General features: G+C 52.2%; 3 protein-coding genes across 4 annotated transcripts; 2 read left to right on the plus strand and 1 right to left on the minus strand.

Moving 5' to 3' along the window:
* Window positions 1-25: 25 nt before the first annotated feature.
* On the plus strand, window positions 26-7,298 carry RFNG (RFNG O-fucosylpeptide 3-beta-N-acetylglucosaminyltransferase). The gene is made up of 8 exons (XM_065852090.2): window positions 26-566; window positions 1,405-1,453; window positions 1,944-2,046; window positions 2,431-2,584; window positions 3,571-3,659; window positions 3,750-3,915; window positions 5,262-5,347; window positions 5,596-7,298. Exons 1-8 carry the CDS (start codon window positions 201-203, stop codon window positions 5,660-5,662), a joined length of 1,080 nt encoding a protein of 359 aa, XP_065708162.1. The 5' UTR covers window positions 26-200; the 3' UTR covers window positions 5,663-7,298.
* Window positions 7,299-7,468: 170 nt separating this feature from the next.
* DCXR (dicarbonyl and L-xylulose reductase) lies at window positions 7,469-11,337 on the plus strand. The gene is made up of 8 exons (XM_065852070.2): window positions 7,469-7,588; window positions 7,652-7,749; window positions 7,821-7,975; window positions 9,293-9,335; window positions 9,640-9,739; window positions 9,899-9,963; window positions 10,056-10,173; window positions 10,633-11,337. The coding sequence occupies exons 1-8, from the start codon at window positions 7,528-7,530 to the stop codon at window positions 10,734-10,736; spliced, it is 744 nt and encodes a 247-aa protein (XP_065708142.1). The 5' UTR covers window positions 7,469-7,527; the 3' UTR covers window positions 10,737-11,337.
* RAC3 (Rac family small GTPase 3) lies at window positions 10,906-15,997 on the minus strand. Of its 2 annotated transcripts, none has more exons than XM_065852071.2 (6): window positions 15,853-15,997; window positions 13,834-13,905; window positions 13,451-13,568; window positions 12,762-12,824; window positions 12,122-12,281; window positions 10,906-12,004 (listed from the first exon to the last, which is right to left on the minus strand). In XM_065852071.2, exons 1-6 carry the CDS (start codon window positions 15,885-15,887, stop codon window positions 11,874-11,876), a joined length of 579 nt encoding a protein of 192 aa, XP_065708143.1. In that variant the 5' UTR covers window positions 15,888-15,997; the 3' UTR covers window positions 10,906-11,873. The 2 variants fall into 2 exon arrangements, with proteins under 2 accessions (XP_065708143.1, XP_065708145.1); XM_065852073.2 differs by lacking the exon at window positions 15,853-15,997 and adding an exon at window positions 15,392-15,414.
* Window positions 15,998-16,305: the final 308 nt, after the last annotated feature.

The raw sequence follows: 16,305 nt of genomic DNA on the forward strand, positions 1-16,305 counted from the left end.
CAGACCGCATCCGACAGGTGAAGAGCTTAAAGGGGCCGCGGCCGCTCTCGCCTCTCGCGGCGGCGCCGGGCGCCCATCGCCCGCGGGTCCCGGGGCCGCTACCGCGGGGGTGCGGCCGCTGCCGGGCTCCCGGAGCCGCCGCCCGCCCGCGGGGCCATGAGGCGGCCGCGCAGCGCGGCGGGTGCCCGCGGGGCTGCAGCATGAGCGGCGCCTGCCTGGGGCTGCGCAGGGGCTGCGTCCTGCTGTCCGTCGGCGCCGCTGCGCTGCTGCTGCTGCTGCTGCCGCGGGGGCAGCCGCCCGCCGCGCCCCGCCGCCCGCCCGCCGCGCCCAGCGCCGCCCCGCCGCAGCGAGCGGGCCCCGGGACGCGGGCGGGCGGGCGCGGGGGAGCCGGGGCGGGCGGGGGCCCGGGCGGCAGCGCGCAGCCCGCGCGGAGGGGCCGGCCCGGGGCGGGCAGGGACAGCCTGGCGCTGGAGGACATCTTCATCGCCGTCAAGACCACGCGGAAGTACCACCGGAGCCGGCTGGACCTGCTGCTCCAGACCTGGATCTCCCGGGCCCGGGGGCAGGTGAGGCCGGGACGGGCGGCGGGAGCCTCGTCCCCCGTGTCGCGGGAGCGGCTGCGCCTTCTCGCCCGGTTTTTCCTTGCACGTGTTAAAAACACCTTTCCCTGTCACGCTGAGGGAGGTTGTCTCGTCTAAACAGTTTCTCTGAACCGACCTCCAAGAGTTTGTCGCTGATTAAGGTCGTTACTTGCAGTCTGGGATCAGTGGTCCAGGCACAAACGGTTCGCTGATTTTTGCCTGACCCTGGAAAATGCCACAATGGGAATGATTCCTAGTGCTGATGCGTGTAAGCCAGTATTTTGGACTAAGTAGTTCAGCAACCTAGGTTTTTCGGTAGACCAATGTAGTATTTGTTCCCTTGTTTGAGAATTTTTGTACATCTAAGCATATTAACACACTTTTGTCCAGCAGTTGGGACAAGACAGTGTTACCACCTGGCAATTTCCACCCTGACTTTCATTCTTCCCATTTAGCTTTCTTAATAGCCATGGATGACTCCTAGCCAGAGAGAGGAAGTGAACTTGCAGAGGGAGGTACTACCAAAAAAGACAGTCATTCCTATCTGGAAATTGGTTGTCTGTACCCTGAGATGAGGAGAGTAAAATCTCGGGTGCTTTACTGAAATTAGACTGTTTTGGTGTGCAATGCAAAAACTTATCAAATAGGGCAAGGGCTGAAGTTGCTGGGGTTTTCTGCACCACCACTTCCCACCCCGCTCCCAATGGCTACTGTGAAATAAACAAACCAGACAAAACTTTCGACCTTCTGACTGCACCTGAGCAAAGCTGAAATTAGTTCCTGACAGTCTCAAATGGGGACACACCGTTTTTGTCTCCCACAGACGTTTATATTCACGGACTGGGAGGATCGGGAGCTACGCCTGAAGGCAGGTAAGCTGTGCAGCGCAGGTATGCACTGTCTGTCATACCCGAGTTTTGTTTCTTGCTGTACAAGCACTTAGGAAAGTTAAGATGGAGCGAGTGGAGAAAACTACTCCTTTCACAGGAGAATAAGCTGTTCCTACTTACCACCTGGACAAGATGCCTGGAACTTCCTGAGTACTGGGTTCACCTTTGCACCCGCTTCCTTCCTGTTAGTAAACTTAAGTCTGTCTGGTCCAAAGTCACATTAGGTATTTCTTTCGTATGCAGGCGTATGGCGCTGTGTATATACTCTGCACTCACACGTTTTTATGTACTCCACAGCTCGCATGCTGTACGCATCACCCATGAGCCCTGCCTGCCCTGCAGTTTACTCTCTGTGTGTGCACCATACGCACTTCAGATGCAGAGCATTAGTGCCAAATGTGCTCTTCTTTTGTAGTCTTTTTGGACTACACATGATTCTCAAACCTGAAAGGGCTGATCTTTGTTTTTCTAGGGGATCATATGATCAACACCAACTGTTCTGCTGTCCATACCCGGCAAGCTCTCTGCTGCAAGATGTCTGTGGAATATGATAAATTCCTGGAATCTGGGCAAAAGTAGGTGAAACATGTTGTTCTGATTGACTTTGTTTCTTCAGTTCTGCATTCACAGGAAACTTGAGTAACCTCTTCTGCTCCCGTGAGGAACACAGCATTAGCTAAAACGTGGTGATGAGCACAGGGAAGGGAGCACAGCATGAAGCGGTGTTTATAAACAAGCATCCTCTGAAAGATGGGAAGGTTGATAAATCTAAAGGGGGGTTTTAATTTCAGCCTCTTTCTGGAATTAGGATCTGTGGGTGCTTTCAGCTTCCAAGTCGTGTGGTTCAGAACAATGGGAAGCGTGTTCTACTCCAAGCCTCAAAGTCTAAGACTCAGCTCTAAACCTGTAACTCACTTCTTTGTCACTGATCTGCAGTAACTTTCTTATTTTGTTTTAAGATGGTTTTGCCATGTGGACGATGACAACTATGTGAACCCCCGGACGCTCCTGCGTCTCTTGTCTGCCTTCTCACACAGCCAGGATGTCTATGTGGGGAGACCGAGTCTGGACCATCCCATTGAGGCAGCTGACCACGTCCAAAGTGATGGATCAGTAAGCAAGCTTTGCCGTTAGTCCGAGGGTCATCCTGACCTGACCTAAGCTTTTAAAACTTCCAGAGTTCATGGGGTTTCTCCGTAAAAAGAAGTGACTTAATCTGCAAGCAGTGAGCCTGGCACTGGTCATTTCCAGAGCCAGGGTGCTGGTTTAAATTAACCTTTGATCTGGCCCCATGTGCATGTGTACAGTAGAGTTTATCTCCTGGCCAGGTGTCTGTTTCTCTTCCTTTGCTCATGTATGTTGGTGATCTCCCTCACACTGAGGTCAGTATGGCCTCCCCACCTTGACTCTTCCTTTAGTGGTTTTAGGGGCAGTGTTCCGTGTTTTGGGGTTTGGTTTTGTTTGCTTTGAGAGCAGTTACCACATTGTCATCATCTTTAACCAATCTCAGATGGGTGACAAAGGCTCTGTGGGTATATAAGGCATTTTCAGTACTGAGTAGTTACTAGGAAGTGGAAGTAAACATATCTCAGTCAGAAGATACAAGTGCTAAAGGACAAGTCCTCACCAGGTCACCTATACTGACAGGCTTAGAGAGAAATCAATCCACTGGCCAGGAAGTCTGTTACAAAAAAACTTGTTAGGGAAGACTGCACAACAAAATAGTCCCCTTGGATGTGGAGCCAGGTGACTAAGGGACCACTTTGACCTCAGGAATACTGAGCTGGCTGTGGCCATCAGCTAGAATGACCAGGGGACCAATGGAACTGGGTAGGAGTGGGACTGTAGTTTCCTATTTCATGTGTGCTTGCTGCAGTTGTGCTAACTGTACTGTCAGTTCCAGGGTAAGTGCTTCCCTTGAGAGAACAGCTGGCTGTGCTTTCAGCAGCCTTAAAGAAATAGGAATTAATCTGTAGTCTTGTTCTGACTCAAGTGCACTGTGTGATATCCAAAAGAACCTCAGGTTCCCTTCCCTGCCCAGCCAAATGGCAAAAGCTGATTATCAGTAACCACTCTGTGTTTCTCTTGTTGCTTCTCAGAAGACAACCATGAAATTCTGGTTTGCCACAGGTGGAGCAGGGTTCTGTATTAGCAGAGGTCTTGCCCTGAAGATGAGTCCCTGGGCCAGGTAAACACTGCTGCTAGCTGAGCCCCATCACTCTGTGTTCAGCCAGCTTTAAAGCATGTTCCATCTTGTCTTCCACGCTTTGTCTCGCAGCCTGGGTAATTTCATCAGTACTGCAGAAAGAGTGCGTCTTCCTGACGACTGCACTATCGGCTACATCATTGAAGGGCTGCTGGAGGTGAAGCTGCTCCACAGCCCCTTATTCCATTCCCATCTGGAAAATCTGCAGAGGCTACAAGGCGAGTCTGTGCTGCAGCAGGTAGGGCTGAGCCTCATGTCCTGTGCTTGTAATTACACCTCAATAGGATCAGAAAGTCTCCGTACTCTTAGCACTCGCTCTTTGGCAAAGAAGGATGTCTGCAGGCTCGCTCAGAGCTGTGTCCTGTCCAGTTCCTTCACTTGGGTAAAAAGCATACTTTCACCTAGCCAGTGGGGTCACACAGTTGTCCCCTCCTTTGGGGACACCTTCTGCTACATTAAGCCTACCTATGGTGTTCCACTCACTCTAAACTCTGACTTTTCATGAGTCACAGAAGCAGCAAGTGTAGAAGGAGGCAGTATTTAGTTTGCTGTGTAAGAAAGTATTTCTGTCTTTGCCTAGCAAAGTCTTAAGAATTAATTCTTGCTGTTCAAAAAGACAAGTGTAGCAGCTATAGCAAGTACCTCTTCAATAAGGAAGACATAGCTAACTATTTCATCATTTTTAGGAATAACTTGTCTGAATTTCAAGAAGCTTAATGTTTCTTAGGAAAAATCTGGTATTTTTTTAATTGCTGGGATACCTTTCTACTCGTGGGCAGTAGATGGAGCTACAAGGCTTTCCAGAAGCTTTGCCTCGCTGTTGAGCACCATGAAAAAATGCAAGTGTGGTTTTGCCCCTGCAAACTACTTGGTTATATTTTCCTGGCAATTGTATTAGGCAGCAGAAATGCGCACTTGGGGCTGAATTCCAGCATGATGTAATCTCCTTCACGTTGGTGAAATTAATGGTAGGCTGAATACAGCCTTTCGTTGGGGATCGCTGTTTCCCTGAGTCAGTAACAGCTAACCCAAAATCCAGGAAATCCACAACTAGAAAGAAAATGTAAGTCTTGTACCTGGCACCTGAAAATTTCTTCATACAGTGCTTGTGTGGAATAATAGCACTGAATTTGAATTCCAGCGATAGGTTTTGTTGCCAGGTTTGTCACACGGCAGTTCTCTTCATGCCATTTAACATCCAAATGTTTCTATTTCCCTCTGTGCTAAGACACTTCAGGCAGTGTCTGGTGAGGATGAACATATTTAGTGAAGTAAGACATTAGCAGGATTAATGCCCTTGCAAAGCTCACAGTTGAAACTCATCTTGTCCTTCATGGCAATGTAGCTTTCAGCTCCTTTGCTTATGCTCCCACATTGCCTCAAGATGAGCAGCGGTTCCTTTGAGAGCTACCATTCAGTCCCAATATTGCTCATGTCAAAGCCAACCACCCTTCTTCAAATGTAATCTGCTGTTCAGACAGGATCCTTGCAGTCTTTCTTCATACCTCACTAATAATCCTGCTATCCCCACTCTGTTTTTCTGCGTTAGTGGTACAACTTCTGAATATTTATTTGCTTTTACAGGTAACCTTAAGTTATGGGGACCCTGAGAACAAACACAATGTTGTGAGTGTGGGAGGAGTGTTTGGCCTTCAGCAAGATCCAACCCGGTGAGTGTCCGCTTCCAAAACAAGATCTCCCTGCCTTGTTCATGTTTATTGACTGTAAGATGATCAAACCCACTAATGGGATTATTTTCTCATGTCTGCTCTTGTTGCTGTGCCCAAGGCAGGTAGGGTAGACCCACCCTCCCTGCTCTATTGGACTGCTGCACATTCAATGCTAGTATGTTCCTTGGATGGAAAATTCCAAGATTCCAATCTAATATTTCCTTTTTTCTTTTTTTTTTTCTCTGTAGATTTAAATCTGTCCATTGTCTGCTCTATCCTGACACTATGTGGTGCCCTGCGAAGAAGTCGTCATAATTCTTTACGAGTCACTGACACCTGTGTCCTGCCCCGTTTGTGTTAGACAGGAGTTTTGGTGAACTCTTTTTTTCTTTTTTTCTTTGTTTTGTTCTTCTGGGAGACATCCAGTGGTGTTTACAGAGGAGGTGGATAGACTCTCTTTACAGAAGCAAGAAGGTGTGGTTTGTTCTGCTGCAGCCTGGGTCATTCCAAGAAGAATCCTTGTTCTTTTGTCCAGTGGCTCTTTGTATAATGACTACAGTCATGGGTGTGAGAGTTCACTTTCCACTTTTGTCTGATGTCCTGTGAGTCCACGCTTGGACACATCCTGGGCAAACGCAGTATGGGAACAACAGCATTCTTACTGCTGTTTGGGGCTTTAGAGGCCATTGTCTTGAAGCTGGAGTGCTGTAGCAGACTGTAGTCCCCATGGTGACAAGAGAGGGGAAGTTTTCACTCGTCTTTCTTGGGAACAGGATGATTTAAGAGCTTCTGTGGCCTGCCATATTAAAACTCCACCTGTGGGCTGGAACAGGGTCTGTTCACAAATACCAGAAAGCCTGGAATCACCAGGGTAAACAAGGCTGAAAGCCTTTGTCAGGGAACCCCCCCCGTGCAAGGGGTAAGCTCCCTCAGGACGGGATCAGAGTTGCCTACAGTGCGTGTTCTCCCCTGTAGTCCGTGTGTACCTCCCATGGAGGTGATTGTCAGACTTGGCTCTCACCAGCTGAACTGCAGTGAGTTTTGGTTATGATGGTGGTCTGCTAGGTCCAAGGCTATTCCCTTGATATCTGATACTGAAGAAACACTTGCCAGACTCGGTGATCATTCCCGGCTTTGCCCAGAGCAGGCTGTGTGAGCCAGAGCATCCTTGCCGGCTGATGGAATGCCCTGTTCCTGAAGCGGTGGGTGCGGGAGGAGGAATGCCTCCTGGCGGTGATGCCCTGAGGAAGTTTTTGATGGTATCATTTGAAGACCTTTAATTACATGACTGTGGTTACTCCAGCTTCTTCAGATGATCTTTTGATTGCCTTGAGGTCTAGATCAATGTTTATTTTTACTCTGCTTCTTAATGTTTCAATAACTAGTTCATGCAGTCACTAAAAGGAGACTGCACACTTGTAGCAGTATCACCTGCTGCTGCTTTTTAAATAAAGTAAGCTTCTCCTGTAGCAGAAACTATAGCTGTGAAACTTCATGCGTTCTTGATGAGATTTTTGTCTTCAAACATGGATTCTGAAGTCTTCTGTTGAAGCTTTTCTTCCACTGGTAGTAGCCTCTTGCAAGATATCACACACAGCGTGGACTGGGTAGTGATTAAGTAGCGAACTGCAGTTGAAAAATTACAACAGTTGCTATGGATGGCAGCAGAACTGAGCAGTGTAGGTTTTGCGCTGTAGTCACTGGTCACCTGCCCTGGGTGTGCTAAGGAGGTGCTGTACTCTAAGCTGGTGGGGTGTTTATTAAACTGAAAAAGGACCACGTTCTCCTGCATGGCAGTACAGAACCTTTTAAATGCATTCAAGCTTCTTTTAAGGTTTCCTGAGTTGACAATACAGTAGGCTGTGTGGATATATCAGGATGTAGCTTTTTAAGCAAACTACTGTCTCGTACATAAAGTGATTCTACAAAATAAATATTTAAATATGTCAAAGGCTGTGTTTTGTCGTGTTGTGTGGCACGGGGCCCGCGTTCTTTACGTTAAAAATGGCCCATAAACGCTGTAATGCTGTCGGGCTGTGGTGATGCCAGAGGCCAAAAAGCAGCCGCGTGTGCTGACCCGCCCCGGCCCCTCGGGCCGCCCCCCTGCGGGCCCCGCCCGGCTCGGCCCCGGCCCCGGCCCCGGGCCGCCGCGCCCGCCCCGTCCGCAGAGCGCCCGCAGCATGGAGCCGCAGCCCAGCAGCTTCCGCGGCCGGCGGGCCCTGGTGACCGGTGCCGGCAAAGGTGGGCGGGCGGCGCGGGGGGCGGGCGGCGGGGGGAGCCGGGGCTGACGCCGTGTCCCCGCAGGGATCGGGCGCGCCGTGGCCGTGGCGCTGAGCCGGGCCGGGGCCCGCGTCACCGCGCTGAGCCGCACCGCGGAGGACCTGGAGAGCCTGGCGAGAGAGGTACCGGGATCCCCGGCCCCCCCTCCCCTCCCTCGGGCCAGCCCCCGGTAACCCCGCCGTGCCCCCCGCAGTGCCCCGGCATCGAGACCCTGTGCCTGGACCTGGCCGACTGGGAGGCCACGGAGGCGGCACTGAGCACGGTGGGGCCGTTCGAGCTGCTGGTGAACAACGCGGCCGTGGCGCTGCTGCAGCCCTTCCTGGAGGTGACACGGGCGGCCCTGCAGCGGTGAGTGCCCGCGGCGCTGAGTGCCCGGCAGCATTGGGTGCCCGGCAGCGCTGGGTGCCCGGCGGCATTGGGCGCCCGGCAGCGCTGGGTGCCCGGCGGCATTGGGCGCCCGGCAGCGCTGGGTGCCCGGCAGCAGTGAGTGCCTGGCAGCCCGGGCCCCACTCCCCGCCCGCGGGCTGAGCCTCAGAACATGAACGGCTGCAGCTGTGGCCGAGCTTTACAGACAGCGGTGTCTCTCAGGAAAAGCAGCGGCTGGTGCACAGCCCCACACAGCCGACATGCTGTTAGAAATGCCTCCATGGTTTTTTGGTTGTTACTGCTCATGTCTGCTCTCTTTTTTGCCTGCCTTTTCATACTTCAGATAATCACCTTTCACCCTGTAACCATCAAAAGGAAACCAAGTGAAACAGTGACGCTATTGCACACAGTTAATGAGTAGCCAGAACCTGCAGTTTTGTGTCTGAGATGGTGGCGTGCACACACCATCCAGCCCACGCAGCACAGAGAGCCTCTTGCTGTTAACCAAGCTCAGAGCTCCCAGCCTAGCGCCAGCTCAGGGCTCTGCTAAACTGAAAGGCAGGTGTCTAAGACAATTCAGATGATAAAACCAGGTAAGGGAGCATAAAACTGTCACACCAGAAAATTAAACTTGCTTACTGCGATAACATGACATCTTTTTCTCTCAAAAGATCTGTAGTTCCAGGTGGGCGTAAGCTTTAGGATACAGCTTATGGTGTTTCCCTCTGAGAAGATGGGTCATGCTTTGTTCCAACATTAAAAAGGGCTACTGTGAGCCTGTAATAAAGGATTAACTTGTGACTAGAATATAAAAGGTATGGAGTCTACTAAGACCATTCTGCAAAACTAGTAGGTTAAAAAAAAAAAACCTCAGCAAGGAAGGACTTTGTGGCAAATAGGGAAAAAAAAAAACCACCACAAACTTGCTTCTATCTGTTTTATAGCAGATTTGCTATTTTAAAGCCCTGTGGAGGGTTTGAGTGACCTAAGTGTTGTCACTGGCTGAGGCCCGGGGCTGTTTAACCTTTAACAGAGGAACAACGTGAGTCTGCTAAAGAACAGAGTCCTGCTGGAGCCCGGACGGTGCACGAGGCACCACCAGGCACCAGGCTGACTGCCCGACCCCCCGCCCTTCGCTGACAGCGGGATGACGCTCCCGCTGGCCCGCCTGGCCTTCCTGGGTTTAGAGGACCACCAGCACTCCTGAGATACCAGCAGCACGTCCTCTGCTGCCTCCCGAAACAAATCCTCCCTGGCCTGGGCTGCAACCACTGTAACGTAAATGTTGTTTATTTGTAGGTCTCTGGATGTGAACTTTGGGGCTGTGCTTCATGTTTCCCAGGTGAGGAAGAACTGTCACTGCAGTTGTCTCCAAGAACATTGGTGACTAAGTTGTTCTGCACAGCGGAGATAAGTGCGCCCTGTGGGGCTGAAGGGACTGAAGCCCACGTCAACCTTGCGTGTGCAGCCCCTCCACTCTTGCTTTGATTCTCTTGTAAGCGGGAGGCAGCGAGGATTTACTTCCTCTGGATGTTTTTACTCTTTTGGCCACCACAGTAGCCCAGCAAGATTCCTGCTGAATGAAACAATGATTTCTCCTGTTACAATTGTGGCATCCCTTTTTCTTTTTTCCTTCCCTCCCCCAGATTGTTGCTCGGCAGATGATTGCCCAGGGGGTGCCGGGTGCTATTGTGAATGTCTCTAGCCAGGCCTCTCAGCGTGCTGTGCGGGACCATGCTGTTTACTGTAAGTATGTCTAGCTGCAGCAGTGCCCCTCTCCTTTTGGATGAGCTGGAGACACAGCCACCAAGCTGCTGGCTGTGGGTTCTGGGCACTGAAATCCTTGCGTGTGTTCCAGATCAGTGCTAAGCACTTAAATGCCTCTGTTCTTCCCTTGTCTTGAAGGTTCCACAAAAAGTGCTTTGGATATGCTGAGCAAGGTAATGGCACTGGAACTGGGACCCCACAAGGTAGGACTCCTTTTGAGATAAAGTGTGAAAGCTGAACCTGAGCCTTTCCTCTCAGAGCAGCCTGGTTAGATCGTTTGTTGCTTTTGCCCCAGATTAGGGTGAACACTGTGAACCCCACGGTGGTTATGACTGACATGGGAAGAACTAACTGGAGTGACCCTCAGAAATCTGCTGCCATGATTAATCGGATTCCTCTGGGAAAGTTTGCAGGTCAGTGGTGTAGCTTTGTTGCCAGGCTGGGCTCTTTTGTTCCCTCTAATTAACATCACAGCGATAGGGACCTTGCTGCTTTTGTGGGCAAGGTCATAACTCTGCTGAATGGCTGTGGTTGAATTCCTGATCCTTTCATGAGGACAGGGTGAGAATCAACCTTATCTCTCCCACAGCCTTCTAAGGACAAGTGACATGCACTTGGTTTACTGTTCATAAATACGACTGGGAGGGGAGCGTAGGAGCTTGCTGTGAACTAAATATCGTTTGATCACAACAAGGACTTTTTGATGTTCAGCTCTCAGCCACACTGTCCTGTACACTGCATCAAGCACAGTCTGGGGGCAGAAGTATTTCCCTGCTCCAATGACATGTAGAGGTCAAAGACATACCTTTTGGGATGCTTGCTTTTCTAGCACAATTTGAGGGGGGCATCGGATGTTCTCTGTTTGATTCCAGAGGTGGATGATGTGGTGAACAGCATACTCTTCCTGCTGAGTGACAAGAGTGCTATGACAACGGGCAGCTCACTGATGGTTGATGGGGGATTTCTTGTCTCCTAAGATGACACCCGCATTTCACACCTGGCCTGCATTCTCATACTAGTACTGCATAGATGTAAACTGGATAGAAAACAATGACACAGACCCAGTCTTGCTGGAGAAGAGGAACCTGTATGAGAAGTGAGGCAGAAAATTACCTTTAGAAGGCTGCTATATAGTAAAGCTCACATACGCTGTCATGAAGAATGTTTATTGCACCAAATAAGGTTTTATCTTGTCACTCTACATGATGATTAGAAATCGGACCTGTCTTTCTTCCAACCCTATTCCCCCCACAACCCTTCAGAAGCTCTCCCTGTTCTGTCCGAATCCATAGAGCCCACCTGCACTTCCAATGGGAAGGGAAAGAAGTTAGCAGACTCCTCATTGCTTCCTTTGCTGTTTTTAGTAAAAAACAAAACAAAACAAAACAGGGGCAACAACCACAGTCCTGCTCTGCAGAGACTGGATTTGGGGGGGAGGCCCTGCTAAAGACTGATGGGGGGAGCAGCACCATGGTGTCCTAGGGTGTGCACACCCAGAGGCAAATACATCAACTGCACAGAGCTGTTTCGCTGAGTTTGGCTAGTATCCAATAAAGCACCTAATGATTAGTTCTTCAGCTCGTATCTCATTTACTTCGACCCCTTCCAGGCTGGTTATGATTTAACAGTCTCAGGCACGTATCTGCTAGAGCACCAGTTTGTTAACCATTAGCCGCAGCAGGCGAGGCAAGGAGACCCTACTGCTTTCCCAGCTGTTCTTGTCTTTCGGCACCGTTCCTGTCCTCCCCGCTCCCACAAGGATCTTCAGCACCTGTTTCACCTGCAAGTTGAAACCAGGTGTTTCCGGGACAGGATGGATGTCTCAGCCCTGCCATCGTGGAGTTCAGGAGAGCCAAAACAGCCTGTTGCCCCAAGGAGCTACCTTGCCTTCCCCATTGTACCTCCCCGGGGACTGTACAGCCCCCAGCTAGTCTCCTGCCCCCACTGCCCCTTCACATCAACACTGACGTTAAATCAAAGAGACATTTAAAAAACACTGACTTCGTACATGATGAAGGGCCCTACACATCCCAGCCCCCTCCAGAAACACCCAGCTAATATGCAATCTGTCAGAGGACGACAACATGCTGAGCCAGCGCCTAGGCCACAGCCCTCAAAACATGGTACACTTTTTGCCGGGCTTCTTCACGGGCGGTGGGCAGAGCACAGCCCGGATGGCTTCATCAAACACCGTCTTCAAGCCCCGCTGCGTCAGGGCAGAGCATTCGAGGTACTTTACCGACCCTAAGGGAAAGAGAGCTCCAGCTCAACCACTCCAGTCCTAGCAGGACGTACTGTCCCTCACCCACTCCAAACCAAAAAGCTCAATGCCATGGAGATCTGCCAGCACACAAGACTCACCGATCTCCCGAGCCATGGCCAGACCTTGGGGGTAGGTGATGGGGGCCAGTTTCTTATCACGTAACCTTTCAATGGTGTCCTTATCATCCCTCAAGTCCAGCTTGGTGCCCACCAGGATGATGGGTGTATTTGGGCAATGGTGTCGGACCTCAGGGTACCACTGAAAAGGAGAGGCATGATAAGAACAGTAGCTATAGCAGTAGATGCAACCGTAAGGATGCATTTACTGTTAGGAACAAGGTTTTTACTACTGTCTGATATAGTGGCAACACCTGAACAGGATACTTCTGCCTACAGTTCTGAGAATGCTCTGCAGAAAGAGATTGGTGCAGATGTAGTAACGAAGGCACTGAGACACGGAATCATGACAGACAGCGCCAGCGAACTCTGCGCACGGTACTTCCCTTAGCTGCATTTTAGCTTCTAAGACATCCTTTCTTTAAGATGCAGATTTGAAAAGGCAAAAACTTAGCCAAAGAAGTAATGAATAAAATGTAAGCCCCTCTTCATCAAATCTGCAGACTGTGACCTTCTCTTATCGAAATGTGACTGCTAGAAATGTTGGGCTTGTAGGTGTTGCTGGGCAGGGCAGGGGACTTCACTGGTTCCTCCCACTGTTTCACCCAGGAGAATACTTTACCTTAGCTCTGACATTCTCAAAGGAGGCCGGACTCACAAGGGAGAAGCAGATCAAGAAAACATCCTGTGTGGAAACAAGAGGGTCAGCTGTGTAGAAAGAAACAGGTAGAGATAATGCAGGGAGGGTGGAGAGGGAGCCTTACAGAGACCAACCTCCTCCCACAATCAAGGACTGTGTCTCTAAGAAGTCCTTCCCCACTAAGGCTGCTAAATTCGGAGAGGGAAGGAATGGACTTGATTGTATGACTTCGTCGTCTTGTGTAACACTGGGCCCTGCAAGTTAAGAGCTGTGGCCACAAATACCTTAACAGCGCTGAGCGTGTCACCCCATGTACGGGCCCCTGGGAACTGCTGCAGCCAGGGAAACGCTCCTCGTGCAGCCCGACGCTGAGCTGTGCCACCGAGAGGGAACGGCAACGGAACGTGGCTCGGCACAGCGGGCCCACGCCACCCCTTTCACCTGAGCCTCCCTGTGGCACACAGAACTGTTCAAACACCATTAAGAAGTAGCGATGACAACAGGACAATCTTTTAGGAGAAATTCAGCTGTGATACTTCTTAAACAATTAGAATTATAGTTACAGCTGCAGGAACCTAGATTTTCCTCAAAGGAAAGAAGTCTGCTGTCCTTGGGAGCCTCCCTATCCCCAAAAGGGAGCAGTTACAAGCCCCTCCAAGCTCAGCACTCACCGTCTGTGGATAGGAAAGAGGCCGCAGTCGGTCATAATCCTCCTGCCCTGCTGTGTCCCAGAGGCCTAGGTTCACTGGCTTTCCATCTACCATGACATTGGCAGAATAGTTATCAAACCTGCCAAGGAAGAGTCCCCATCAGTGACAATCTTGTTGTGACCCACACACCTCTTCACATGGAATCCAAGGCAGTGAATCAGGAGAGGACACTGCAACACGGTTCCAGAGGGGACAGTCTGCCCTCCCCACATCCCACTGGCACTGTCCTCCCAGGCGAAGTTCATAGGCTGATGTGGAACAGCCTCTCCTCACCTACAGAACCAGCTTGTACAGACATGTGCATACAGAGCAAAAAGCAACTGAAACCCAAAGCCATTACTCACACGGTGGGGATGTATTCTCCAGGAAAGGCATTCGTGGTGTAACTGATCAGCAAGCAGGTCTTCCCCACAGCTCTGCAGAGGATCAGAGAGACAAGCATAAGGAAAGGTACGGCAGAAAACATTGTAAACTCACCCTTTCCCCACCCAAAAAATAAGTTAGGTAAAAAGTTACTGCATGAAAAAACCAACCTGTAGAAGGCTGGAACGCCCTAGGTGTCAGGGACCAGGCCTGAGCTCACAAGGTGCACCCTGCCTGGGCACTCACCTGGCCCTGCTCTCTCCCACTCGTTTCCCCAGCCATTCAGCCTCAGCGAACAACCAGGTAAAAACACATTTGTTCCCGGAACCAAAAGAGAAGAAATAAGTTAGGGTTCTGTGCTAGGCTCAACACATCCATAATTATCTAGCAAAATAGGTGAACAGCGAGTGCAACAACGCAGAATTATTCAAGCTCCTGAGATACAGGAGTTCATTGTCAGTAAACTTAGGAGTCCCAGAAGCGTAAACGACCCGTGAAAGTTGTGAAGTGCAAAGAACCTTCCAGAGAAACGGACTGTGAGTGCCAGGGAAAGCTGTCTGCTAGGAGCCTGAGGGAGGCCGAACAGCCAGCAGCGATGGGAATCCTCTACCCAGCTCTGTAACTGAAGCAGCACAAGGGAAGGCTTCAGGAATAAGCAAGAGACCCCAAAGGACCCTGCGGTCCCTCATCCGGACGAGCCAAAGCACAGTGAGGACCACGGCGGTGACCCACCCAGCTCTTCCCACAGACCAGGTCCCCTCTCGGAGAACAGGGAATTGTGTAAGGAACCGAACGCTGATCAGCGCAGCCTTCCTCCCGAGCCGCGACCTCCCTACCAAACCAGGAAGTCACATAATTCACAAAAAGCACACATATCTACGATCGAAGTGTTTTGGTATCCAAGTTCACTTAGTCCCTGCACTGCCAATTTGGTCTTAAAGCACAAGACTGGCCTGAAAACCTTCAGCTGAAGTCTTTTTCCAACAGGCCAAGCTCCCTTGCTGCTCTCCCCACCATGACAAGGCTGTGCTGTATTGGGGGGAGCATCCTTCTCCTGCACCCCTCCTTAGACTCCACGGGCTACAGCCTGCAAGGGTGTGAGGGGTGGCACGCATGGGGGAGCGGACAGACCGGTCCCTGCCTAAGGCCAGTTCACATTTAGCTCTCCGTATCTCAGCTCTGTGTTTGCTGTGGTATTCAGAAAAACAAATAGGAAGTATGAGGAAAAATATGCAAGACAAGCTAGGAAAAGTTAAGCAGCACCATAAATCTACTGCATGCCTGCATCTTGCATACAGATGTGCTCTCAGAAAAAAAGACACGTAGGAAAAGCCTAAAGAGCAAGAATGATGACGAGAGGCACATGGTAAAATCAGGAACAGCAACGTGTTTCACCTTGGAACACAAACAACAAAAGGAGATATGAGAGAAACCTGCAAACCTCAAGATTTTTAGTGAGGACTTTGTGATGAATCACGCTTTTATATCAAAAACCAGCAAAATACAGGCGCCTAACACAATAACGAGGAGAAGGCTTACGGCCCCGGAAAAGCAGGTGTTTGTTTCCCGGGCAGCGCAGCCCCAGATGTGGAACTGCTGAGAGGCGCACACCCAAGTTTCCGAGCTGCGGAGGGTGCGGGAGGCGCCGGGCGGGGCCGCGGCCGCACCAGGCCCGACCTGCGCCGGCGGAGCCGCCCGGCCCGACCGAGCCGCCGCCCCCGCGGCCCCGAGCCGCCGCCTGGCGCGTCCCTCCGCGGCCGGGACACCGCGGCACGGCGGGGCGGCCTCGCCGCGCTCCCGCCCGCCCCGCCCGGGCCCCGCGGCGCTCCAGGCCGGGCCGGGCCCCAGCGCCGCGCCTCCCGCTGGCGGAGCCGGCTCCCCGGGCCGCGGGGCGGGGCCGCGCCGGGCCCTCCCTCCCGTCCCTCGGCGGCGCGGGGCCGGGCCCGCTTTGTGCGGCGCCGCGGAGGGCCGAGGCGGCCCCGCGGCCGCCGCGCACTCACCCGTCGCCCACCACCACACACTTGATCGCCTGCATCTGCCCGCGATGGCGGCGCCGCGCTCCGCCGCAGTGACAGCCCGCGCGGGCGGGGCCGAGCCGAGCCGAGCCCAGCCGAGCGCGGCCGAGCCCTGCGGCGGGGGCGGGGCCAGGCCCGCGCCGGCCCCGCCCCAGCCCCGCCCCGCGCGCCGGTAGCGCCGCGTCCCGGGGCCCGGCCGGAGCGCTCGGCGGCGGCGGCGGGAGGAGAAAGAAAGGCACGGGCGGCGGGAGGAGAAAGAAAGGCACGGGCGGCGGGAGGAGAAAGAAAGGCACGGGCGGCGGGAGGAGAAAGAAAGGCACGGGCGGCGGGAGGAGAAAGAAAGGCACGGGCGGCGGGAGGAGAAAGAAAGGCACGGGTGGCGGGAGGAGAAAGGCACGGGCGGCGGGAGGAGAAAGGCACGGGCGGCGGGAGGAGAAA

This window comes from Patagioenas fasciata, chromosome 18, assembly GCF_037038585.1.
Source record: "Patagioenas fasciata isolate bPatFas1 chromosome 18, bPatFas1.hap1, whole genome shotgun sequence".
Classification (NCBI taxonomy): Eukaryota; Metazoa; Chordata; class Aves; order Columbiformes; family Columbidae; genus Patagioenas; species Patagioenas fasciata.